Source organism: Ictalurus punctatus, chromosome 28 (genome assembly GCF_001660625.3).
Source record: "Ictalurus punctatus breed USDA103 chromosome 28, Coco_2.0, whole genome shotgun sequence".
In the NCBI taxonomy this organism is placed as follows: Eukaryota; Metazoa; Chordata; class Actinopteri; order Siluriformes; family Ictaluridae; genus Ictalurus; species Ictalurus punctatus.
In genome coordinates this window covers 13,678,458-13,705,349 of record NC_030443.2, presented here as the reverse complement: position 1 = coordinate 13,705,349, position 26,892 = coordinate 13,678,458, and the positions used below count along the sequence as shown (strand labels likewise).

Genomic DNA, 26,892 nt, shown 5'->3' with positions numbered 1-26,892 from the left:
CCTTTGACTCGGAGACGCGACATGCGGTGTGGCGTTACCGCGCGTGCGAGGCGTGGCGCTGTCCGCAGACCCGTCACTTCTAACGGCACCGGACTCCTAATGGCTGTTTGAGGAATGAAATAATCGATTGTGTAAGAGATCATACAAAAGCGAGGATGGCGGAGCTGGAGAAGTTTCCCGAGCCCCCGAAAGAGACTCGGATCGTTGATTTGGAGTCAGATTCGGAGCAGGATGACGCTTTGACTCACGCGGAATCTGCCGGTTCCGCCACGAGCTCGGAGACGCTGCGGCGCGCGCAGGTGATCCACAGCGGACACTTCATGGTTTCCTCCCCGCACAGTGATCCGGTACCGCGCAGAAGTAGAAGTTATTACGACTTCGACACGGTGAATAAACCGCGCTGTCAGACCTACAGCTTCGGGCCGTTCAGCTCCGGCAGACTGAGCATCGACCCAACGCTCACGCGCCTGTTCGAGTGCATGACACTGGCCTATAGGTAACAGCATGCAAACACACTTCTGCAAAGAGAGAGAGAGAGAAAGCAAACAAAACTTCAAGGTATGGGTCAAAGACCAAAACAAGCTTCAACACAACAATCAGTCAATTAAGTAGCAAGCTACATACAAGAGTGACATCATCAAAAACAGGCTTTAGAAATTAATTTCTATTTACAAACATTTTTATGTTTAAACTTTTATGTAATGAGAGTTTTGTGCACCCAAACTAATTAGTCTTTGCATACTTACTATCACATATTACTCTATATTATATTTACAGAAATGTATTTATATACACAAAAATTACACCTCTGTAGAGTCAAAAGGTCATTTAAAGTTGACTAATTTCTTAAGAAATGTGATGAAAACTGTTATGATAAAGATTATTCCTCACCTCAGCTCACATACACTCTATGACCAAAAGTTTGTGGACAGCCGACCATCACAGTTACAGTTGCCTACATGAGCTTTTTTTTTTTTTTTTTTTTTTGTACGTCCCATTTCAGATTTAGTCCTCATTTGCTGTTAGAATAACCTTCATTCTTCTGGGAAGGCTTTCCACTAGATTTTGGAGCGTGGTTGTAGGAATTTGGGATCATTCTGCCATAAAAGCATTAGTTGATGTTGGATGAGGACACTTGTGGAGCACTTGGCATGCCAGTTCATCCTAAAGGTGTTCAGTGAGGTTGAAGTCAGGGCTCTGTGCAGGTCACTCAAGTTTCTTCCACACTAACCTTGGCAAACCATGTCTTCATGGATCTCGCTTTGTGCACAGGGGCATTGTCGTGCTGGAACAGGTTTGGGCCTCAGTTCCAGTGAGGGGAAATTGTAATGCTACAGCATACTGTTTGTGAAAGACACACATATTGGTGTGATGGTCAGGTCAGATGTCCAAAAACCTTTGGCTATATAGTGTAGATGTAAGAGTTGAATCATGTATTGCATAAAACACATTTCTGTAAAAAAAAAAAAAGAAATTACTGCTTTCTGCCATATATTCTGTTCATGTTTTAATGTACAGTATTTACTGTATATTATCTAATTTTGTGCTTTTAAGAATGTAAGCCAATATGTGTTATTCATTTTAATATATACCATTAATTCCCCTTGAGTCTTCCTTTTTCATGTTTGTAGCATGTGTGGAGAGTCTCCTAATAGTATACAAGTACTTCATTCAGTTGATATCCCCCCCCCCCCCCCCCCCACTATGTTGTTTATCTCCACTATGTTTATGTTACATGTGTTACTTTGGTAAACTAATGAACCGCATCGTAAACTTAATAATATACAACACTTGAGTGCTTGTGAATAGAAAACAACACTCACCTGTACAACGTGTCTTTAAAATAAAGGTGTCCCACATTTACCTTACATGAAGTAAAACCCTATAATATATATATATATATATATATATATATATATATATATATATATATATATATATATATATATATATATATATATATATATACAGCTAGATTAGCTGGATAGATGCTGGGATTTAATTATTTCATCATGCTCTTCATTGTTTACTTCTACCACTATTTGATAGTACAGACAGGCTATTAACCGCAATGCAAGGTTTCTTTGGACCCGGGTTGAGCTTGGAGTAAGCTCACTAGTGTTTTCGAAACAGCTGTGATATGTCTGAGACAAAATGTAGTGAAAACACACAATGAGGGAGACGGACTTTGACAGTAGTTGGCAGTGAAACAGTCAGGCAGGGGTTATAGTGTAACTGAGTTTAGGATAAAAGTGTCTCTCTTTCTCTTGCTTGCTTTCTCTCTCTCAGGACTATTATGACATTCAAACTGCACTTTGTGTTGTCTTAAGTGTCTCACCCCTGTCCTATATGTATGCTGAGAGCAAAAATGTCAAATAAATAAACAATGATGGCAGCAGCAAAAACAACAAAAATCATCACTATCGTTGTCATGTTGCCACCATTGTTATTATCATCGTTGTTGTTATACATTATAAAAGATAACAATACATTTTATCTATATAGCCCAGTGTATTTTCCAAGTCGATATCACTTCAGAGATTGATTAATATTCAAGTTTCCTTTTTGCTCAGAGTGTCCTACTTTTCTTTTTTTTCTTCTTTTTTTTTACCAGACTGAATTAAACAAAGATCTACAGCTATAAGATTGCAAAGAATATCGTGATAGCTGTAGATCTTTTCATCATACACAGAATGTATCATGATGTTTAGGTTTGCCCACAAAGTGCCATCAAAATCTTCAATGATATCAAAATAAAATAAAAATATCAACAAAAGTAAACAATTTAACCAGAAAAACTATGGAATATAAACCAACTAGTATAAAAAAATAGACTTGAATTGAATTCAAATTGAATTCAGCTACATGGAGTCAGTTTTATAAAAGTACTGGCAATACCTGTGATACTTTCAGATTAAAAAAAGGGTATTGTGACAGAATTGATCACAATATTAATATCATATCGTCTTATTGCCCAACTTTAGCTGAAATGATTTTGGTGTCATAATTCACGTTATCTTTACTTTCTCTTTCGTCTACCTGGAGTGTTATTAACGTGGCCTCGCCCATGATAAGGTTGTTCAGTTGTCTTGTGCATCACCCTGCTTCATGGTTGTCACTCTGATGTGTTCTAGATGCTACACTGGATCTTTTAAGCCCTGTGTGTATTTAGTTTCAGCTTTCTAGCTTCAATTCATTTTGAACTTGAAGGTTTCCTGACATTCAGATGTGTACTCATGACGTTCCTACCTGATGCTCCTCAGCTATCATCCTTTATGAAGTCCTAGCAACAGGTTGAACTGAGCACTGGGTTTCTTTAACTCACCACCTCCTCTGTGTCATTAGTGTGTTAAATGCACTGGAAGAATGAGGAGATGGAATAAAGTGCAGAAAACATGTGGCCAGATGAGCCACTGAGATAGTGCTTAATTGCAGGTGTGTGATTAAGATGTGCAAAAGTGCAGCTTTTATACTTACCTAGATGTGGCACAACAATGAAATAACAAAAAAACAATAAAAAAAAACCCCGTACATTTATCCCTTGAGTTTTAATAATATTGGATAATATTGATTAAAATGAAAACCGAACTAAAGTTTATAGACCTTTATATGCATGTGTCTGTCTCTCTCTCTCTCTCTCTCTCTCTCTCTCTCTCTCTCTCTCTCTCTCTCTCTCTCTCTCTCTCTCTCTCTCTCTCTCTCTGCAGTGGGAAGATCGTGTCTCCTAAGTGGAAATCCTTCAAGGGTCTGAGACTGCTATGGAGGGATAAAATCCGTCTGAATAATGGCATCTGGAGAGCCTGGTTCATTCAATGTGAGAAAGACCAGAAATGCCAGATTTGTGAGCTCCAATGTTAAAAGAAAGAAAAGGGAAACAAACTGCTGGAAAAAGATCATGAACAAGAATTGTGGTATTAAGTAAAGAATACAACATGACAGGACATGCTGTTATAAGAAAATAGCCAATTAAGGGTTGATTGTTTTTAACGGCACATTCTGAAATGCTTTTTTCCTTTTATACCACAGCAATTTGTCAACATTTGTCATTTTAAATTTCTTAATGAATGTAACATCGGGGGTGCACGGTGGCTTAATGCTTAGAAAATTCGCCTCACACCTCCAGGGTTGGGGGTTCGTTTCCCTTTGCATGTTCTCCCCGTGCTGGTTTCCTCCGGTCACTCTGCTTTCCTCCCCCAGTCCAAAGACAAGGCAGATTGGCATGTGTCCATAGTGTATGAATGGGTGTGTGAATGTGAATGTGATTGTGCCCTGCGATGGATAGGCACCCCATCCAGGGTGTACCCTCACCTTGTGCCTGATGCTCCCTGTGATAGGCTCCAGATTCCCTGCGACCCTAGAGGATAAGCGGTATAGAAAATGAATGGATGGATATAACATCAACTTTTTTTAACAAATTCATTAATAGTTTGGTTGTTTAATGTAACGTCTGCAAAACAAGTTACTTACTTTATAACAGCTATAAACAGTTGTTCTTTCACCAGACTCCAGACTTTTAACTCAATCTTAGAGTTAAGACAAAAAACATGCTGCTTTTCGTGTTACAGCTTACTGTTCCAAAGCACTGAGACTCCTTCCATAAATGTTAAATAAATGTCTCCTTACGAAAAGCCTCACCATATCAATGATTGTTCATTTTTACATTTTTAAATAAAAAGGCATTTTTAATCAGGTTATTAGGATTAGATTATGTGGAGCATCCTTAATACAAGACTTTAGGAATTAGTTGTTACTAATTGTTATGAACGATAAGGTGTTAGAACGAGTGCATTAATATTAAACTGTAAACCTGGGATTTGCTTTGCAGCCGACACTATTGTCAGAGCTGCTATTATAGGAAATGAATCAACACCTTCTGACCAATCAGAATCGAAGATTTAACACTGCTGTTATAACTTACAATAATGTATAGCAGGATTTTTCTTTTATCTAGAATTAAATTGTTGTTTAAAGACATTGTGAATTCTGTATGTATGGTACATATCTTTCTGCACGTAAATAGAAAGAAAACGCTTTAGAATCCATAGATATTTTGCTTTATTAATGCTTTAGATGTGGAGAAAAGGAAAAATCCAGTGTGCGGGTTCATCACTCCACTGGAGGGGTCAGAGGCAGATGCACATCGCAAACCTGAGGTAATTCGAATTAAATACGTGAAATAGGCAAAGAAATAGGCATAAATTTGCTATGGTTGCAACTTTTGGACATTGTAACATTGATAAACGTACCGTATACCTAAAACAATCTCACACACTATTATCTACCTTGGATCCCTGAAATAAAACATATGTCCTGTACGTTGGTTTGTTGGACGCACAAGATAAAGGCGTTTGTATGTGTATTTTGACTTCCAGGCAATTGTGCTGGAGGGCAGCTACTGGAAGAGACGGATAGAAGTGGTGATAAAAGAGTATCACAAATGGAGGATTTACTACAAGAAGAGGGTGAGAACCTGCTAAAGTGACCTGAGGAAAAAATACTGCATTTGTGCGAACATGCTCTTAGCATACTAATAGAAGGGGTTCATATTACATGTGTTTATGTACATGTCAAAGGACTCAATAAGATTTTATTCTCTATTTTTGCTTTAGAAACACAAAGATCATGTGCCTGTTCTTCAGACGGTAAGACATAAAACTGCAGTAGGGGAATTGTTTTCGTACTGCTGTTCTGGGATCAGTTTTATAAAGCTGATTATAGTGACCTTTTATCTATGATGATTTTTAAATGATTCTAATTAATTGGAGTTCTCACATAATTAACTCAACAGCTTAAATCTATCGCATACAATATGCAAAATATTTGATGATGTAACTAGAAACTTTGTTGTCGCCCATCAAACTGAGTGTTAAACTAGCTAGCCGGCTAATTACTGCTAGTCATGAATGGAATTGTGATCGTTTTGGTGTATTGTAACTGTTTTAGCTCGTGTTACCTAAATCTCTTGGAATATAACAATATAAATTGAGAATGTGATGCTGAAACCTCTTTTGATGTTAGCTAGCAGTTACCTAGCAGTCACATAGCTGTCTAGCTATGTGCTAGTGTTACCTAGAGTAAAATACAGAAGTTTTAAGGTAACAGCGAGCAATTTTAGTAAATCTAACTCAATAGGTGGACTTACTGTTCTGACACCTAAACAATCTCTGAGGTTCACAGATAAGGGTCATATTTTCTTAAGGTGTAGCATATCATAGTGTAAGTAGTGATGTGGTGTTTGCTGATGAGTCAACTCTGAAATATAAGCTCATTTTTCTAGATTTTTCTAAGCAGTGCCATTTCTCTTGCAGTGTAATTTAATCAAAATGCTTCCATGGAAACATGGAATATCTGAGCTGTTCATTCACGTGAATGGTGAGACATGGGTGTGATTCTCAGCTGTGTGAATGAGGCAGTGTGACATGTTGAAGATGTCAAGTCAAGTGTATTATCGAAGTTGATAATTAGTAGAAATGAAATGAAACTAAATCTTTTAATGATGCACAAACGCAGCGGAGACATCACATTAATTCAGGAATGCTTACTGTATGCATATTCCTAGTGCCTTGCTGATTTAACAGTTATGACCCTGACCAGGATATGGCTACTGAAGACAAATGAATGTTAATTAGAAAGTTGAGTACCACTTTATTAAACTATTCCTGCAATAGGTACACAAAGCAGAACAATCATAAGGTCGAAATATTGCGAACTTTATCTGTTTTAAAAAATACCCAACATGGCAAAGAGCCAAAAGTGTCATTTGTGAACTGAGCCAAATGATATGACTCATAATTCACAGCATTTGTAATTATTGAAGGGAGAGGAGGGGATCTCCAATTTGCATACTCGTGCATATTCATAGACCCGTGCATTTCTTCTCTTTGGTGGGTTCTTGGGTATCTTATGTAGGTTCTTAGGCATTAAAAACATTAAATACTGAATATTTCAACATGAGTTACTCACCTTTCTTCCCAGAGGCTCATCAAAGAACAAAGTTGGTGTTCAATGCACATTCTAAAGTATGTGGAGCAACTTTCGGATGAATGATTTCTGTCATTGATTTGAGTCTGGTTTAATTGATCAAGGGCCCGTCAGGACATTGGTTGAGTGAAATTCACCATTACTCAGTACAACAGAAAGTAACAGAACCACTGACTGGTCCAGTCATTTATAATTTGTAATGCCCTATTTTATCATGTCAGTGGCTCTAGTAGGACATTTGGACATCTTGTAGTCAGTCCCTTTATGCAGATCAATGGCCTTACGTTATTGTATTTGTTTTAGTAGGTTAGCAGTGCAGTTCGCCTTTGCACCCTTCACCGGTTAGTTATTAATAGCTCAGACTTTGCCTTGCTCAGCTGGTCAAAGAGTCAGTGTGTGTGATCTGTAGAGAACGAAAAAGGGATGGCAGATATGGGAAAAAACGTAAACACAGTACTCCATCTGCGTCACAGCAGCCCATATTGGTGAGAAAACGAGTCACTTGATTGCTCTTGGTGACAAAAGAGCCAATCTCCTCTTCTGTTGTGTCTGTTTCTCAGAGATACGCTGGTTCAATTTCAGTGCTATTTAATCAAAGGTGACCCACTTGCGGAAAATGCAAACATGTTGTTTTTATTGTCCATTTGGGTGGATATGACCGAAAATACTAACAAGCAATGAACTGCTGAGTGCATGAGGTGTGCGTTTGGATTTATGGGAAAATCTTTCCTTGTGACACACATACCTTAGATGCACCCATAGTGTAGTATTCTGATTAACTCCTGTGTGTCACTTACTGCCTTTTATCCATGAAGATTTCTAAATGATTCTTCTTAAATTGAGCTCAGTTTGTGTTCTCACAAAATTAGCTCAACAGATACAACCTATTGCATACAGTATGCAAAATATTTAGGATAAATGTAACTATAAACTTTGTTGTAACCCCTCAAACTGAGTGTTAAGCTGGCTACTTACTGTAGCTTATGTTAGTCATGAACAGAACTGTTTTAGTTCATTTGAACTAAATCTCTTGGACTATAAAAATATAAATTGTGACGCTGAAACTTTTTTTTACATGTAGCCCTACTGGTGATGTGAGCTAGCAGTTAACTAGCAGGCTAGCTATGTGCTAGTGTTACCTAGAGTAAAATACAGTAGTTTTATGGTAACAGCGAGCAATAATAACTAGTAAATAAAACTCGGTAAGTGGACTTACTGCTATGACACCTCAACAATTTATGAGGTTCACAGATGCAAGGGTCATATTGTCTTAAGATCTTGCATAGTGTACCTTAATAGTGATGTGGTGGTTTCTGATGAGTCAGCTCTTTTAGGATATATGAGCTCATTCACCATGGTGATATGACTGTGATAGTTTGTAAGTGTTGCTTCAGAGGGAAAATACTAACAAGCAATGAACATCAGGTGTGCGTTTGGATTTATGGGAAAATCTTTCGTGACACACACACCTTAGTATAGTATTCGGGTTAACTCCTGGGCGTCACTTATTGGAAGAAAAAAACCCAACAAAAAACATTTTGCATGTTTATGTCCTATTGCATTGTTTATGCAGTGATCTGGCATCTGTATTCCAAATGGGAAGTTTGTATTAGTTTATACTAACATTTATTCCTTTATTCAAAGTGACCATATGCAGGAAGTGGAGGTGAGGCCTTCCCTCACTACCTCTTTCTGCACGTGAGTGTATGATGGGTGGAAGTGGGTCAGGAACAAAAGGGCCAATCTGCCTCTGCTCATGTTGAGAGTCAGCACATGGAGAGGAATGAAAAACATAATGGTGATGGTTGGGGGCGTGGGGGGGTCTTTCTGTCTCTCTCACACAGGTTTTAAACTACACTTGTTAATGCCTCAAGAGTATGCACGCACACTCACACCCCCAAACCTAATTTCACCTGGTGGAAAACACATATCCAAAGCATTGCTATAATTTACCTCATTTTGTGTGTGTGTGTGTAGGCCACAAAAACAGCATGGGGGCAGTTGTGTTGTCAGGAGAGACGTAATTGCCGGTGCTTCCGGCTGAATTTGGGCTCCCCTATAAAAGTGATGAGCCTCGCTCTGTGCGTGTGTGCAAGAGACGAGGATGGAGTTGGAGTTGGTTGCTGGTATACCGGGTTTCAGATGCAGAACGGAAATATATGAAGTATCACTGGGATGGTAACTGGACACGGGAGTCTGCATTGAGCTGTGAGTAGCATATTGAGTGTGATTAGAAGTAATGGGGTGACTTTTTGAGTTGGATATTTTGGTGATCCAAGGAATCAACTAATTAACAGGTCATTTTGAGCCATATGGGTGCATTGGAACAGGGAAAACACAAATAAATGTACATGATGTAAAGTTGGGAACCAATGCTTTTATTAATTTATGTTTTGAGGGCTTTGAGAGACTCTAAAGTGCATTTTTGTTGTCTTGATGTCAGCATTGATATCAAGTTAGTTACTGTCAGTTAGAGCAGAATACTCCATAATCTTACTTTTCTATATTGCTGTAAGTATGCATCACTGATCACTATCACTGATCTACATACAGTGTCCTCCACTAATATTGGCACCCTTGGAAATATGAGCAAAGAAGGCTGTGAAAAATTGTCTTTATTGTTTAACCTTTTGATCTTTTCTTTAAAAAAAAAAAAAATCACAAAAATACTCTGGGTATCAAACAACACAGGTTTAGGAACAGAAAACTGTTCAATCATGACTTCCTGTTTCACAGGGGTATAAATATGAGGTATCGCATAGGCCAGATTCCCTTAGTCATTCATAACAGTGGGTAAGACCAAGGAATGTAACTATGATGTGCGGCAAAAGGTTGTTGAGCTTCACGAAATGGGAAGTGGCTATAAGAAAATAGCACAAGCATTGGAAATGCCCATTTCCACCATCAGGGCAATAATTAAGAAGTTCCAGTCAACTGGAAATGTTATGAATCAAAATAAATAAATAAATTGTTGAGGTGTCAGAACAGTTTCCCGCCGGGGCCACGTGTGTGCGGAGCTTGCATGTTCTCCCCGTGCTGCGGGGGTTTCCTCCGGGTTCTCCGGTTTCCTCCCCCAGTCCAAAGACATGCATGGTAGGCTGATTGGCGTGTCTAAAGTGTCCGTAGTGTATGAATGGGTGTGAGAGTGTGTATGTGAGTGTGCCCTGCGATGGATTGGCACCCCGTCCAGGGTGTACCCCGCCCTGTGCCCGATGCTCCCTGGGATAGGCTCCAGGTTCCTCTGCGACCCTGAAGAAGGAGTAAGCGGTAGAAGATGGATGGATGGATGGATGGTGTCAGAAGAGTAAGTTCACCTATTGAGTTATATTTACTAAAATTGCTCGCTGTTACCTTAAAAGTACTGTATGTTACTCTAGGTAACACTAGCACATAGCTAGCCAGCTAGGCGACTGTTAGGTAACTGCTAGATAACATCAAAAGAGGTTTTAGCATCACATTCTTAATTTATATTGTTATATTCTAAGAGATTCAGTTAACGCAAGCTTAACAGTAAGTAAGTAGTCGGCCAGCTAGCTTAACACTCATTTTGAGGGGCTACAACAAATTAATTGCCAGACGCAGGGTGGACTTGTTACACCGGTGACAGGAAGGAAGGAGAGATGCGGTAGTCAGCAGGAAGCTAACATGTTGTGGAGGAAGTGGGGGTGGAGTCAGTATTTGGGGGAGGGCTCCCTCTGGTGGTGGGATGAGTGGGTCTCTGAATGTGGCCACCAGTGTTTCATAGCCTGAAGTTGCATATTGTAACCATATTGGCTCTTATATTTTGTGATGAAATAACACTTACCAGTGTTCAAAATTATTAAAAGTTTCTAGTGATTTCTTTTTTTAGTTTCTCCTGTTTTTATTTTTTATTTTTTACATGGAATGTGAAAGTACCTGCATGGACCATTTTTGCACTTTGTATTTAATCAATACACATTTTATAAAGTTTAGGGTGACTTTCATATACTCATTCATTAAGTTGCTCAGATCTGTTCCAAAAAAAGGAGCTCCCGCCACTGTCCTCACTCCAGTTAAACATTGTTAATTGAATAGTTGAGCATCTGGGCTCATCTTTGGTGTGGACTTCCTTAAATAAAGTTACATGTAGTTACAAACTGAATCTCACTCCTCAGACGCCCATCTGCAGGTCTGGCCTGGAGAAATGGTCCGATCAGATATACCCACAGCCAGACCCTTCTCAGGAGGAGGTGCATATGTTTGACTTGGACTGCTTTCTGTCAGATATCTCGGACACGCTCTTCACCATGACCCAGAAGCCAAGCCCTTGGAATGAGGAACGCCACAACAGTGAGTACCACAGGGCCGTAAAATTAAGATCAGAGGGAGAAAGTGTTCCTGAATGAGAATGTGATGCTTGCTCTGCCATTTAAGAATGAGCTTTGTGCTTCGATGCTTTTGGAATTTTGTAACGGTTCATTAGTGTTATAATGTTATATGTTTCAAGTTATTCCTACATGTTTGGGTCATTTTGAGTAGATTTATGATTTATTTGATAGATTTAGTAGATACATTGATCTCATGTACATTGATGCATTGAGTCAAGTAGTTAATTTCTTGAAATGACATGAAACTGATGTCTTTTTTCTACAACTTCAAGTGAAGTTATAACATTTGATAAACCCCCAAAATGAGAAAATGTAATGCATTTTAAGGTTCCATATTGATTCCAGTGATGGCCAATACCACACTGATTGTCCAAATGTAAAGGAAATGAATTCAAATTGAAATGGAAAACTATGTAACTCTTTATAGCAGACTTTAGTCATAAGCTACAGTCCCACCCATCCAACAGTCATTCTCTGTTTAATGCTAATATACCTTATTTTATATAAGAATCTGTTTAAAGGACAAACTTCTGTGTCTGTGGTGCCCAAGGTGATATGGCTTCCTGGTTAGCACATTTGCCTTGCACCGCCGGGATTTGGGGTTCGATTGTGTGCATGTTCTCCCTGTGTTTCAGTGGTTTCCTCCGGGTACTCTGGTTTCCTCACCCAGTCCAAAGACATGCATTGGCATTTCCAGATTGTCCACCGTGTGTGAATGTGTGTGCGATTGTGCCCTGCTATGGGTTGGCACCCTGACCAGGATATCCCCCATGCCATGCCCCGAGTTTCATGGGATAGGTTCCAGGCTCTCCCTCAACCCTGCGTACAATAAGTGGTACAGAAAATAGAAGGATTGATGGAAATGATATGGATCATTAACATCCAATCAATCAGGAAAGCGGGCGTCTCTGCTCACTTGTCCAACGTATAGCCTATCTTGTAGCCTAAGCTGTGAGCATGCGTGTTTTCAGAGGCGTTGCTTAGCAGGGAGCACTTGTTTCAGTAAACTTCAGCTAAAATTGCTGACTATGGTATGCTGAGTATGATATGCAGTCCACTCACATAGAATATGTGACACCCTTTCCTAATAAATAGTCATGTGGGGTTGTAAAATTGATTTCAGGAAGACCCCATCAAAACAGGGAAGTGTGAATGAAAGAGCATATATACACATCTACACACACCCACACACATGTCCACGTTCTTGTTGTAATAAATGCGCTTACTCTTTCAGACTACACCAGCAATGCTGATATGATCCAGCCTGGTTTGACTCCACTTCAGCCCAGCTTGGACGATCTCATGGACATTCCAGGTAATGTATTCATGTATTAATATAGTATTTATACATTTCGAAATGATGCAGTTTGCAGTACATGCTCCAAAATATAATTTTGGTTAAAATTATGGCAAAAAGTGTTTACCTGTAAAGCCCAAATTTTTTTTGAAGTTCCAAACTTTATTCAATTCATGAAAAGTCTTATAATGAAATGTTGGATCTGGTGTGAAATAGGGAAAACATCAAATGACTCCCAGAGCTGTGAGTTGTGAACTGCTCCACTACGCAATATTCTACTCAGTCTCTGTAGTATTTATAATGATGTTGTACTGATCTGCGACATGACCGTAACTTACTATGAGGGCACGGATGTTCTGACCTCAGTTGTTTTGGAAGATTTGTACATGTAAAGGGTTTTATTGTAACCACTGGAAGCTTGAGGAAAAAGTTGCTGCTTGTCTTGTTCAGTAAAAATGTACACTAGAAATGATTACATGCACAATTATTTATTAATTACAATATGTAACATCATTTCCCTAGCATGCTTTGTTCACTTAAAACAACATATTTTTGTTAGTATAATAATATAAAACCATGAACATCTCAGTTCTGTAATTTACAATAACTAGAAAAATATAGAGGATTTATTGATCTATTCTATTGGTCTTTTTCTTATTTGAAAATGTGCAAGAAATACTATACTAGCCATACTAGACAATGTAGGAAATAGTGGTATGTCATCAGTTTTGAGGCTGATTAAAATTTTTTAAAAAAGCTGAGTTTCAATAAACAGACAAAATAATAGGTATATTCTTGAAAATTTCCTATTTTTTATGGACGTTTATGGAAGAATGAAAGGATAACATGGTAGAGATCAGAAATTCAAAACCGATATACACATCAACTATGTTACTACATATGAACTTTGACACATTTCAACAAAACGGTCCTCACTGAAATTTTGATCCTGGTCTGACACCAGGTTTGAAGTCATGATTAACAGAATCATGCTTAAAAAAAATTATTTCCGTGCCTAATTATTTACCTTAACGTCTTTAAGTATAAGCTTATTACTTACTTATTCGTCTTTTTAATATTTAGTAATTATTCAGACTCTTCAGTGAAATGTAATAGATGTTATACCAACATGTAAAATATTTCACAATGTTTTATTCCTCTTATTGGACAGCAGTTTGTCAACAGCAAGAATTAAAAAAAAAAATTATTTACAGATAAACACGTTATAAATTTTGTCTGTGTTGTGTAGGAGATATAAACAGTCATTCCCTCACTAGTCTGTCATTTGTGCTCTGTCTTGAAGTTACTAAGAAAAAAATGATGCTTGTTATTTTACTGAGAAACTTCAAAGCCCTCTGTCCTGAAGTTTTTCACATGTTGGAAAACTTAGCTGTAGCTTTAGCTCTGACTGTTGACACTGAAGACTTATTTTAAAAATACTAAATAAACATCTCCTCACAGAAAACGCCGCCGTATCGACAAATACACACATTTTTACCTTTCATGTGTACCACATTTAACCCTTTCATGTGGAGGGTCCATCATACAAGTCTCTCTCTAAGTTGTTGCTATAGAAACAATAACATTAGAACAAGTGAATTAATGTAAACCTTGCTGCTGTAACTACTGTCTGAGAAAATCCATTAACACCTTCTGACCAATAAGCAAATTTGTAACAGATAACCAGTCACTACAATTAAAAGCTACATCACTTTCTCATGAGTTGTTTTTCTTCTAACCCTAATTTTCATTACTAGTTCTGGCAGATATAAATATTGTAATACAAACCTAACTGTAATTTCCAGTGGGGGCTCTTAGAAAAGCATACACTTGATTATTAATGCCATCTTTCATGTTTTTATCGACTGAATATTATTTATTTTTTTATTTTTATTTTAATTTTTTTTTACAAATTATTGGCTCTGAAGAACCTCTAAGTTCACATTGTATTGTAGGGACACTTACTCATTAAAAAATCTTTCAGGAACGTGTCCATCTTAAAGTCTGGATGTCTTGGAAAGCAATGAGCGTATAACTATATTTATCATGGTGTTCATTTTTATTATATAATCTATACAGTGGGGGAAATAAATATTAGACGCATGCATCAACATTTTTTTTTCAGTAAATATATTTCCTATGAGGCTATTCACATGAAATTTTCACCAGACATCAGTATTAAGTCAAGAAATCTGCGAGTATAAAGAATTCACAACATTAAATTCCATAAATAAAGTTATGTGTAATAAAGTGGAATGACGGGGGGGGGGGGGGGGGGGGGGGTATTGAACACGCTAACTGAAATTTATTTAATACTTCGTGGAGAAGCCTTTGTTTGTAATGACAGCTTCAAGACGCTTCCTGTATGAAGAAATTAATCAGCTGCAGTATTCAGGTGTGATTCTTCTAAACATATCGTCTTTAGATCTTGTTCAATTGGATTCAAGTCAGGGGATTGACTGGGCCAGTCTAACACCTTGATTTGTTTTCTCTGAAACCAATTGAGAGTTTCCTTTGCTGCATGCTTTGGATCGTTGTCCCGCTGGAAGTCCACCCACGTCTCATCTTCATCATCCTGGTGGATGGCAGCAGATTCTTCTCAAGAATCTCCCAGTAAAGGGCTCCATTCATTGTTCCTTCAACTATATGAAGTCTGCCAGTACCATGTGATGAAAAACAGCCCCACACCACGATGCTTCCACCTCCAAACTTCACTGTTGGTGTAGTGTTTTTAGGGTGATGTGCAGTGACATTTCTTCTCCAAACATGGTGTGTAGTATAACAGCCAAAAAGTTCAATTTTGCTCTCATCTGACCAGACTGCACTCTCCCAGGATTTCATAGGCTTGTCCAAATGAAATACTGGGAGAGTATTTTAAACTTCGACAAGCTTCAACATGCTTTTTCTGTAGTAATGGAGTCTTGCATGTTGAGCTTGAGCAGTGAAGTGCATTGCCTGTTGTTTTCTCTGTGACGATGGTACCTACTGCCTCCGAGTGTTTCTGGAGCTCTTTCCGAGTGGTCCTTGGCTCTTGAGCTACTCTTCTGACAATTCTTCTGACTCCCTGGTCAGAAATCTTGCGAGGAGCTCTTGTGCGTGGCCGGTTGATGACAGAGTGATGTTGCTTCTACTTGTGGATAACGGTCCCAATGGTGCTTACTGGAAGATTCAGAAGTCTTGAAATACGTCTGTATCCGATTCCATCAATATGTTTCTCAACAATAAGGTCGCGAAGGTCTTGGTAGAGCTCTTTGCGTTTACCCATCATGAGATGTTTCTTGTGTGGCACCTTGGTAATGAAAAGCCTTTTTTATAGGCCATCAGTTTACTAACCCAGCTGATATTAAGCTGCACAGATAGGAGATATGATTACTTACGGATTTCAGCTGGTTTCTTTCCTTACCTTGCCTTGGAGAACTGCTTTTTTCCTGTGTCATTACACTTTATTACACATAACTTTAATTATGGACTTTAATGTTGTGAATTCTTTATATTTGAGGATTCTTGAGTTAATACTGATGTCTGGTGAAAATTTCATGTGAATAACCTCATTGGAAATATATTTACTGAAAAAAATGTTGATGCGTTCAATACTTATTTCCCCCACTGTGTGTGTGTGTGTGTGTGTGTGTGTGTGTGTGTGTATGTCACAGTAAGGGTTAAGTGCAGGTCAGGGGTCAACTGTGATGAAATGTGGAAGTTGAAGGGGATGTGGTAAACCATGAATTGCCTTCTTAAGGGTGTCACCACAGGAAGAGAAAAAGAGAGACAGTGGTTCACTCTAGTCAGCTTTGACTGCTGAGGTTTTCTCCCTGTTTAATCCATCCTGATACAAGTGTAGGCTGAAAGTTTGTGATATTTGAATCTTATATCACAGAGCCAAAAAATGTACGTGGAATCTTCCTCAGCCTAATACCCAAAGGTATTACAACAATAAATTTATATAGAAATTAGAAATGTGACTTTTAAGGTATTAAGTAAATACAGAATGTGTAGTATAATAAAGAGGAAATGCTGTATTATGCTGGTTTATAGTCCATCAAATTACCATGTGCATGCATGAACTTTAGATCATTAATTGGTGTTTAGCTATGAATTATTTGAAAAAGGCCTGATTTTGATGTTGTTATTGTTGTTGCAGACATCTTTGCAAGTTACTGGGGTCATCCTCTGGTACAGAGTGGTTATGCTGACTATGATTTATTCGAGAGTTCATCCAACACACTTTTTCCCTCAACTCCATCCACCGTGGTTAATACACCCCTGATACACACAGGATCCCAAATTACACAGGTGCATAGTGCAATAAAAAAAAACAAATAGACATGTAACTACTTTTTTTTGTTACATAACAGTCTGGTGTTTAAAATACAATGTAACTGGTAATTTTTTCATCCCCAGCCTAATATGACAGTTGAGAGCTTGCCCCAGTCCTCCTCAGCAGCCAGCTTACCTTGCCCTGGCTATCCACACCAACCTCTGCCCCCTGAGATGCCCTTTGATACCAGCAGAATGACCTCCAACCCCAAGTTCAAGAGTCATTTAGAGTATAGCGAGTACCATCACTCGCCAACCACCCTCCCCGGCATGGACTCATACGGACAGTCCTACAGTGTCCCTAGACCAAACATATCCTCTGCCTCTATGTCTCAGGAGAACCCTTACACCTACTCAAGCACCTGCCTGAAATACAGACACGCTTCAGGCAACCAATCAGGGAGCAACGTTGTAACCACACCCACTGTCATCACACATACGGGATCCATGAATGTCATAACCCAAGATCCCCAAGAGGGCCAAAGCTACACTATGCTAGACATGCTGGACTACCAGCAGGCATCTGTGGCTCCGCCTTTACCTAGCCAAGCCCACTGCTTCTCCGTGCCAAAGCAGGTATCTGTGGGCTCAGCCAGAGGAAAGCACAAGCAAAAAATGGGAGGAGATAGAGGGTTTCCCATGGCGACGGCTGCGCCTGTTTCTGTGGCTCCACCCACACAGACTAGCTGCCTGGCCAAGCTCTTGTCCTCCAGCTCTCAAGAACGTATGCCACTGAGATAATATACATTCACTAATTCATTTTTTTCATTGTTTATTCTGCAAAGTTACTTTTTTTTTATTTTATTGTTTTGCTATTTTACTATTTCTTGATTTTCATTTAGGAAAACCAACAGTGGGTTTTGATCCTCCTTTTGTTGGGCTGAAATCCCATAGACCAACTTCTCCCATCTTAGCAGTATGTAGCTCTAATAACACATCTAAAAAGCGTATGAAATTCAGATTTTATACAACTTTTAAGCTTAATGATATGGTTGACCAATAACAAGTTGGAAAAAGCAAACAAAATGTTATTTTTTAAGCTTTTAGTAAGGCTTCAGCCTTGTTTTTGCAGCATTCTAGCAACTTTATTGAGCCTAAAAATTTTATTTATCTAACAAAGTGCTTCCTTTTGTGACCAGCAGTCTACCAGCAGCATGTCAGTGGGCCACAGAGGTTCACAGGTATCCCAGCATCCCCCTTGGCCCCATGCCGAAGTGCCTCTGCAGTGCCAGATGCCCATGATGGTACATTCCAATGTCTCTCACGTCTCCACTATCTCATCCCTCCTCATCCCCAAAACTGAGAAACTCTCACCTGTCCAAATCCCTGCACCAGAGAGGACAGGTTTAACAGGTACACTCAGATCACTCCCATTGTCTTGAGCTGTCTATCTGTCTTTGTCTGTTTAATCATTCGCAACGTTACTTCAATTTTAGTAAGTTTTTCCAGAAACTTCGGCTCAACATCCCCGACGCTCCCACCAGAGAAAACGTCCGAGTCATCACACACCTTATCCGGAATAACCAAGACAGAGCCCAATAGGGTAAGCTCACACACAGACACACACGCATGCATATACTGTATACTCTGTGTGATGTGACTGTTCTTCATCACGTCTTCTCTTACAGACGGACACGAGGCGAATCACACACATATCCGCCGAGCAGAAGAGGAGGTTTAACATCAAATTGGGTTTTGACACTTTACACAGTCTGGTGACAACACTTAGCTCTCAGCCCAGCATTAAGGTATTTATTATATGAAACGTTTTTAAAACAGTCTGATCAATTTGTACCACACCTCCTGTATTTCCAGTGTCAGCCCTGCATTTTAAATTTGTTTTTTGGGCCTTGAGTTTAAAAAAAAAAAAAAAAAAAAAAAAAAAAAGTTAAATTGTTTTATATGTCAGAGCAGCAGCCTGCTCTTGTTGTCAATATATTTAAAAACAATGGGTGTGTAAAAGAAATTTAGCAGTAAGACCCCTGACACCACCCTCCTGACATCTCTGTACTCTATTCTAACCGCGGAATATCTGGTCACGTTAGTTTTCGTGACTTTTTAAAAAGCAAAAAATGGACATTGGCTGGAAGCAACTGCTGAATGTAAACTCACATTTACTCACGCTAAGTGGTTTTGTGACGGGTCTCGGTCACCGTTTCTCTCCTATGCACTCTTTCTTAGATCAGTAAGGCCACTACGCTACAGAAGACAGCTGAGTACATCAGTAAGATGCAGCAGGAGAGAGCACAGCTCCATGAAGAGGCACAGAGACTCCGAGATGAGATTCTAGCACTCAACTCCGCCATCAAGTGCGAAATGCCTTTTCTTTCTTATCTCTCTTCCTAGTGCTAATCTTATTTATAATTCCAATACTCATTTCTGCAGCAATTACAGCTTTATTCAACAGCAATTACAGCTGTTGAATAGACAGCAAAACCGATGAAACGGCACCGATAACCGATTGATGGAACTTGAATGGTTATCATTCCGAATTAACACCGATAGTTTTTCATGGGTGCGTCTGTTGCAGGAGCTGCTGAGAAGGGTCCGCTGTGATTATACAGTATGAGAGCGGCCTCTAGTGGCGAAATAAAAACTATCACTGACTAATTTTGTTGTGTTATTTGAAGTGTTTTTTTGATTCCTTTTTTATTTATTTGGAGAAGTACTTTTTGATTCAGTTTGGAAATATATCCTTTATGTACTTTAATATTTATTAATAGTTAATATATATGAATATTTATATATTCATTTCAGTTTTGCAGAAGTTCAACAACATATAAATTGTTCAAATGTTAGACATGTCGTTTACCGATACATGAATTGTTGATGTGGTATAAGAGGAATAAAACACTTCAGGTCATGCTGTTATTGAAAAAGAATCAAATTCAGGGTGGTAATAGTAACTCTGCTTTGTGTATAGCGACATCACATCACTGTTAATTATTTTCCTATAGAATCACTCCACAAACTGTTCCATGCCTTAGATAGCTGCTCTTTCCAGTATCATTAATACATAGTAAGAATTATGGTGAACAGACATGTCTTGACATTTATTCTAAAAAAAAAATAAATAAATTTTTATTTCTCATGTTTCAGATTTTTTCATTGCTGATTTATTATGCAGAATATGCACTGTCACACTATGCACATAATTAATGTGCACTTCAGTGAATAAATGTAATCATCACAATGCAAACATGCTTTCCTTAGTCCTTAGTTTATGTTCTTTGTTGTGCAGTGTGTGTCAGCAGCAGCTCCCTGCCACTGGCGTCCCCATCACCCGCCAGCGCTTTGATCACATGAGGGAGAGGTTTCAAGAATATGTCAGAACCCAGACCCTCCAGAACTGGAAATTCTGGATCGTATCCTTCCATCTCTGCTGCTTTGTGTGTATATGTATGAATGTGTGAGTATATATTGAGGCGACAATTACATGATTTTAGCTCTTGAGCGAATTTCCAGTGTGTCTCACGTTCCTGAACCATGGTCCCAAAGTTCAGTGTGATTATGGAGCCTCTGTTTGAGTCCTACAACGTCATGGTGTCCACAGCCAGTGTGGAGGAGATGTGCCGAACCACGCTTAGCTGGCTGAATCAACACTGCTCCCTACCTGCCCTCAGACCCAGTAATCTTCTCCCACTCTCTCGATAGATTGATAGGTGTATAGGTACAGTACATGGTACAGGGGAGGGCTAAAATGTAATATCTATCAATAACGCAACAATGAAACTATTAGGGTTGAGCAAAGCATTGAATAATGGCATAATACGAATGGTGTGGGCAAACTGCTACACTCTCTCACTCTCTCACTCTCTCACACACACACACACACACACACACACACACACACACACACACACACACACACACTTAAAGGTAGATATGCAGCCAGCTGCATTTATGATTACTAATAAAAAAAAAGAGTTTCAAGTCCGTAGTGCTCTACTGGGTTCATGACATGTTTCCTTAAAATACCCTCAAAACCAAAACAGTTGAGAACTATTAGTAATGGTCTGCTTTTTCCTTTGTGTTCTTTTCCCTCAGCTGTTCTGAGTTCACTCCGCTTGCTCAGCACCACCACGTCCATCTTGACAGACCCAAGTCTGATTCCTGAACAGGCCACTCAGGCAGTCACTCAGAGACACCTGTCCCATAACTACAACCAATAACAGTGTTCTCTCTCTCTCTCTCTCTCTCCCCCTCCCTCCCTCTCTCTCTCTCCCCTTCCCTCCCTCTCTCTCGCTCTCAAGGCTGTAGCTAATCATTTCCCTGACAAAGGTACAACTAATGATAGAACTAATAACATCAACCTATGTCTACACAATGTAGCCAATAACAATGGTTATTAAAAGTCCATATTAGAGAAATACGCAAAACATGTATAATGCCTCTAGCATACATATACAGCCTTCATATACATATACACTCACTTGGCACTTTATTAGGAACACTTGTACACCTGCGCATTCATCTGAGTATCCAATCAGCCAATCTTCTGGCAATGGTGCAATGCATAAAATGATCAATTACAGGTCAAGAGCTTCAGTTACTGATCACATCAAACATCAGATTGGGGGAAAAATGTGATCTCAGTGACTGTGGCATGGTTGCTGAAGCCAAACAGGCTTGACTGAGTAGTATAAACTGCTGATCTTTTGGGATTTTTTTTCTTTAGTGTTTACACATAATGGTGTGAAAACAAAAAACCTCCAGCGAGTGGCAGTTCTGCAGACACAAACACTATGTTGATGAGAGAGGTCCGAGGACAATGACCAGACTGGTTCAAACTGACACGAAGGCTACAATAACTTAAATAATCACTCTTTACAACTGTATTGAGCAGAAAAGCATCAAAGCCATGATGCCTTTCTAATATTTTTTTCTAATACTACTTTCTAATATTTTTGTTACTTGAGTTCATTAATTAATACATCATTCAGTACAATTCAGATAAAATTCAAAACTGCATTAACATACTACTCGTAATTTTCAGGGTTTATAATCTACAGTTGGGCTTTTTTTTTGTTAGTAGTCAGCATAGAACATATAACATGATTTTTAAACTCACCAACAGGTTAATTTGATCATGGCGGTTTCCCCAAATCATATTCGTGTTCCTTTGGAGAAAAATTGAATATGCGCAATTTTTTTTTTTTTTTTACTACAAAAATGTAGTCTCTCAGTCAAGACTGAGTTTTGCTTCTATAGGCTAATTTTGCTAAGAAGTTGTGAATGCTTATGTCTACCAATTAGCATCATTTAAGCTGCATGTTGAAATAATCAAAACATCTTAAATCTGTGATTCCTATTACTTACCATTATCTTAATAAATAAAAATACATAATTTTCCTGAAAATAGTGGTCACTATTATGAACCCAGAAGCATGGAATTTTAAATACACAATTCTTTTTGTTAAATTGTTGGTGTACAAATTGTAAGGCAATGTTAGCCGCAAGCATTTGTGCACTAAATGTGCATTGACTGATGTCTTGATTGATTGGCTACGTTTTGAATGAATTTGTGTAAATTCTGTTTCTTCCTCAACTGTTCTTATAAGAAAAGACAAAGGTGTACTTACTTTACCACCTTACAGTGACCTCATAAGGACAATTTCAGGACACATGGCCTGAGAATGTAGCAGCTAATTTACAGGAAGCTAAGTCTTTATTTAAAAAAAGCTTTTAACTGGTTAGTGATTATTAAAACAGGAACTTTCTATAGTTTTGACTTTTTCTTCATTTCACTGCAGTTGATTAATCTACCTGTTGGTTTCTGGCTTCATTTCCTGTTTGTTCTCTGCAGGTTAGCCCATCGATCATTTACGATGAGAAAGAATATTTGTATTCATGTTCAGTCTTTTTAGAGGGACTAACTTTTTGTGCCTTTTTATGATTGTTACAATTGTATTTAACCAAGCTTTTACGGTCTCAGGTTATTAATGTGGTGCAAATGTATAACAGAATGTTGCTCTTTTAAAATAAAGCCCCATTTGCCTTTGTGGAATGATTATTATTTCTATATTTCTGTTTACTTTTATTTAAATGCTGGGACACCACCATTAAAAATTACTTAGAATTTTACAGTACAGGTACTGGCAGCAGAGTGAGTTGCTAGGAAGTTACTGTAATGGATCACAATGAAATAAACCATGGTGAAGAACCACTGCTGCAATTTTACACTTACATTGTTGGTTCAAAACTTTTATTGCTAAATACACATGCAGAAATGTGGAAGGGTCAAAATGTGCTTATTAAAGCAATATTTTCAGTCCACATGAGAACAAACGAGATATTGGATTACACAACAGGAAGTTCCTAAAATGGGCACGTTACACAATAAGAAACTGCTAAAAGGAAAGAAAGATTACACAAGAACAAACTGTTTAAATGAACAATAATAACAACAGTAACAGTAAAATGTAGGTCACTGTCATGTAAACCACATTTTAAAAAATAGAACCAAGAAGAAATGAATCTATGTGGGTTAGCTTGTGAAAACATCACGCTAGCTAGCAAACATGCCCTAGCTTTGCTTTGTGTAGCATTACTCCTAGTTTAAATTTCACAAAAACGATTTACAACAATAAATAAAAACCTCACTAAAATTAAAAAGCTATGCTTTAAAAAAAAAAAAATCAAAACTTGTCATTAAAAAACCATGCTTTTTGTGCCTAATTTTAAAATGAAAGTTAATGCTATGTTTTGCCGTGTTTACAGTAGCTACACAGTAAAGCCCTTTACGTATAATATGCCAGTAGTGTAATTATTTTTGCAGAATAGTGCCAAATAGACTACAGTATACAACTGTAAACAAATATTTAAAAACATAATACTGCCTTGTATAAATGACAGAAATCCGTTACAGTTCAGGGCCCCTACGTAGATTTTAGGGGGAATTTATTTATTTATTTATTTATTTATTATTAGTTAAAGCATTTTCACAAACAGGGAAGCGAAGCCATTTGTAGCCAGGAACGTTTATATACAAGAATACTGAGACTGTGGCTGTTCATTATTCTCTCTTTTCTTCGAGTAGCATTCTTTATTTTGTCTTTTATAACAGCAGATGGCGCTAATCAGACGTGTTAATATGTTGGGAAAGGACACTTTCCCACAAAAAACAAAAAACTGTTGGGTCATCCAGTAGTACAAAATTAAAGCATTTGAAAGGAATGGAAGGGTATTTTAACACATATTTGTTCTCTTTAACAGTGGAGTGAGTTGCAGAAGTATCAGTAATAACCTTAAAACAGAATATTGTGACCTTCTTGTTTATTCAGTGTAAAAAAAGGGGGGGAATCCACACATACCAATTTACTGTTCTAATATTAAAAATATTTAGCAAATATGTACCGTTACATTTATTGATTGATTATTAAACTCAGGGCCAGAAACACAGCTACTGACAAAATTTGCTAACGATACGCAGTTCCTCATTAGCAAGCTGAAGAATTGAAACTGTGATCATGTGACTTTCCAAGGAGCATTAAGGGTGAATACTTATGCAATCACAACTTTCACTTTTTTTAAATTATCAAAAAAAAAACATCTATCTACTAATAATAATAATAATAATAATAATAATTATTATTATTATATATGTATATGCACAGCCGATATATTACTGTCCAAAATATCAGGAGAACATTGTCATGCTGGAACAGGTTTGGGCCTCTTAGTTCCAGTGAAGGGAATCTACAAAGACATTCGAGATAATTATTTGATTAAAAATTTTGGTGAACAGTTTGTAGAAGGCGGACATATGGGTGTTATAGTCAGGTGTCCACATACTTTTGGCCATATAGTGCATCGTTTTGTTTGGTACATTTTATTTCTGAGAGCGCAATGGATAAACACTGACAACAATCTGATGTCTCATAATTCATGCTTTTTATATAAAATGTGTTGTTCGTGATTAGGAAATGATTCCGGCTTGGTTTCATATTTCAGTTGAAATAACAATTAATTGGATGTTTATATGCACAGTAGTTATGAAAATGCACACGCCCCTGTGGAACAGTCCTTAATACACAAACAGTTTACAGGTGGTAGGCAATTAAGGTCACAGTTGCAATAACTTAGCACACTTCAAAGACCTTTCTACTGACTCTGAAAAACACCAAAAGAAAGATGCCTAGGGTTCCTGCTCACCTGCGTGAACATGCCATAGTCCTGCTGCAGGGAGGCATGAGGACTGCAGATGTGGCCAGAGCAATAAACTGCAACATCTGTAATGTAAGACGCCTAAGACAGTGCTACAGGGAGACAGGAAGGACAGCTGATCGTCCTTGCAGTGGAAAATTACATGTAACCGTGTGTCCCCCCCAGACGTGATCGAGAATCGCAAATGCCTTGATGGAAGAGTGGAGTAACATCTCACAGCAAGAACTGACAAATCTGGAGCAGTCCATGAGGATGACATGCACTGTACTACTTAAAGCAGATACTCACTGTTATTTTTAATATTGACCCCCCCATCCCCCCCTCCCTTGTTCAGGGACTGATTATTCCATTTCTGTTCGTCTCAGCTGTTGATATATTTACACGTTAAGAAATTTGCTGGAAATAAAATCAGGTGAATGTGAGAGGACGTTTCTTTTATAGTAAAACCATACTTTGGGGGATATATATATATATATATATATATATATATATATATATATATATATATATATATATATATATATATATATATATATGTTTGGTTGAATTACAGTTTGTTAATTTTCTTTTGTAGATGATATATGTTCAGTATGGCTGCACATTCCGAATGGCAACAAATAGGAGGAGTTGTTGATGTGTTATTGGTCTACTGAACAGATATATATTTTTTTTAAGTCCACTTAACATTAGACTAAGTGCTATGTGACCTATTTCATCTGCATTCATCTTTCCTAGAGTTTATAGTTCCTATACAGTTTAGGACCGGGTTTGACTTTCTAGCATCCCTTTACATAAAATCAAACAAAAACCCAAAAAAGAATTCGTATGACCTTCGTAAGCAATAATAACAATGAAAAACAGCGACAAAACATTTCCACACACCGTAGCATGAGTTGAAGCGAGAAAACTACGCAGCAAAGTTCACCTCCGCGCCGCTAGAGGGCAGAGCGCAATCCGCCCGAGTTAACAGCGGAGCGTTTGGGACTGGAGTCGCTTTTACTGCCGCTGTCCAGCACTTCAGCATTCAGCACCGAGGCCAGAGTGCCAGAGAGAAGCCTGAACCGTACACCGCGACCGAAACTACACAAAAACACCAAGAGAGTCCGGGTTTAAACACAAGCGCGTTCACGAGGCTTGAGGCTTGAGCAGGTAAGACTAATCTGTGGATGTTTTAAAAACTCGCTTAGTGATCGCGTCGATGCTTACAATGTTATGAAAGACATATTTTATAATAATAATAATGATAATAATAACAATAATAATAATAATAATAATAATAATAATAATGATTATAATAATAACGTCGATGAAATGCACGCAGACATCCTCGGGAAGGGCTTTGTTTCCGCTGTGGATTCGGTTTGGGGGGTTTAGTGTGTCGCAGAGCAGCAGGACGGGGATTAATGCTCCTGCTCGGGGTGTTAAAAGGACAGTTCCGCCTGCAGCAGATGCTCGCTTTGAGCTCATTTGTGCAGGAGCAAGGCGTTGTGTTGTGTTGTGTTGTGTTGAGTTGTGTTGTGTTAAACCTGCTCCAAGGGTTCAGACCAACTTCACTTAATAATACCATTAGACTAAGCTTTAGGACTGCAGTCTTCCATCAGTGAACAGTTCATAACTTCAACAAAATGGACTTCATTAATTACACTGAAAACTAGAAAGAAATTCCTGGGTACACACTTAGACTTTGTGACCATGTCGTACTGTACACAGTCATAGAAGGGAAATATTATAAACAATAATCGCACTATGCGGTGTCACGCGCATGAGGACGGGTTCCCTTTG

General features: G+C 38.3%; 2 protein-coding genes and 1 long non-coding RNA gene across 5 annotated transcripts in view; 2 read left to right on the top strand and 1 right to left on the bottom strand.

Moving 5' to 3' along the window:
• Nucleotides 1-18: 18 nt before the first annotated feature.
• LOC108260100 (carbohydrate-responsive element-binding protein) lies at nt 19-22,946 on the top strand. Of its 3 annotated transcripts, none has more exons than XM_017460074.3 (17): nt 19-496; nt 3,708-3,814; nt 5,071-5,153; nt 5,373-5,462; nt 5,610-5,642; nt 11,118-11,292; nt 12,565-12,645; nt 16,769-16,920; nt 17,029-17,668; nt 17,787-17,860; nt 18,087-18,297; nt 18,381-18,487; nt 18,573-18,692; nt 19,126-19,253; nt 20,186-20,309; nt 20,443-20,572; nt 20,992-22,946. In XM_017460074.3, exons 1-17 carry the CDS (start codon nt 156-158, stop codon nt 21,114-21,116), a joined length of 2,721 nt encoding a protein of 906 aa, XP_017315563.1. In that variant the 5' UTR covers nt 19-155; the 3' UTR covers nt 21,117-22,946. The 3 variants fall into 3 exon arrangements, with proteins under 3 accessions (XP_017315563.1, XP_017315562.1, XP_047008020.1); XM_017460073.3 differs by having other exon boundaries at nt 18,084-18,297; XM_047152064.2 differs by having other exon boundaries at nt 18,084-18,297; nt 20,443-20,614; nt 20,992-21,127.
• Nucleotides 351-1,909, bottom strand: LOC128629343 (uncharacterized). Its single transcript, XR_008393705.1, has 2 exons — nt 1,824-1,909; nt 351-518 (listed from the first exon to the last, which is right to left on the bottom strand). It is a non-coding gene; the product is annotated as an uncharacterized LOC128629343 (long non-coding RNA).
• A 3,199-nt stretch (nt 22,947-26,145) lies between the features above and the next one.
• The window catches only part of srrm3 (serine/arginine repetitive matrix 3), a 92,469-nt gene continuing 91,722 nt past the window's right edge, over nt 26,146-26,892 (top strand). Inside the window, exon 1 of the mRNA XM_017459445.3 lies at nt 26,146-26,259. The gene's annotated coding sequence lies outside the window, so the exon portion shown is untranslated. The remainder of the gene's footprint in view (nt 26,260-26,892) is intronic.

Excerpts from the sequence above, each read along its gene's own strand:
- LOC108260100 (XM_017460073.3), top strand. The coding sequence starts at position 156 with ATGGCGGAGCTGGAGAAGTTTCCCGAGCCCCCGAAAGAGACTCGGATC. Across the intron at positions 16,921-17,028 it reads CAGGATCCCAAATTACACAG|CCTAATATGACAGTTGAGAG; the intron begins GTGCATAGTGCA and ends TTTCATCCCCAG. Across the intron at positions 17,669-17,786 it reads GTCCTCCAGCTCTCAAGAAC|GAAAACCAACAGTGGGTTTT; the intron begins GTATGCCACTGA and ends ATTTTCATTTAG.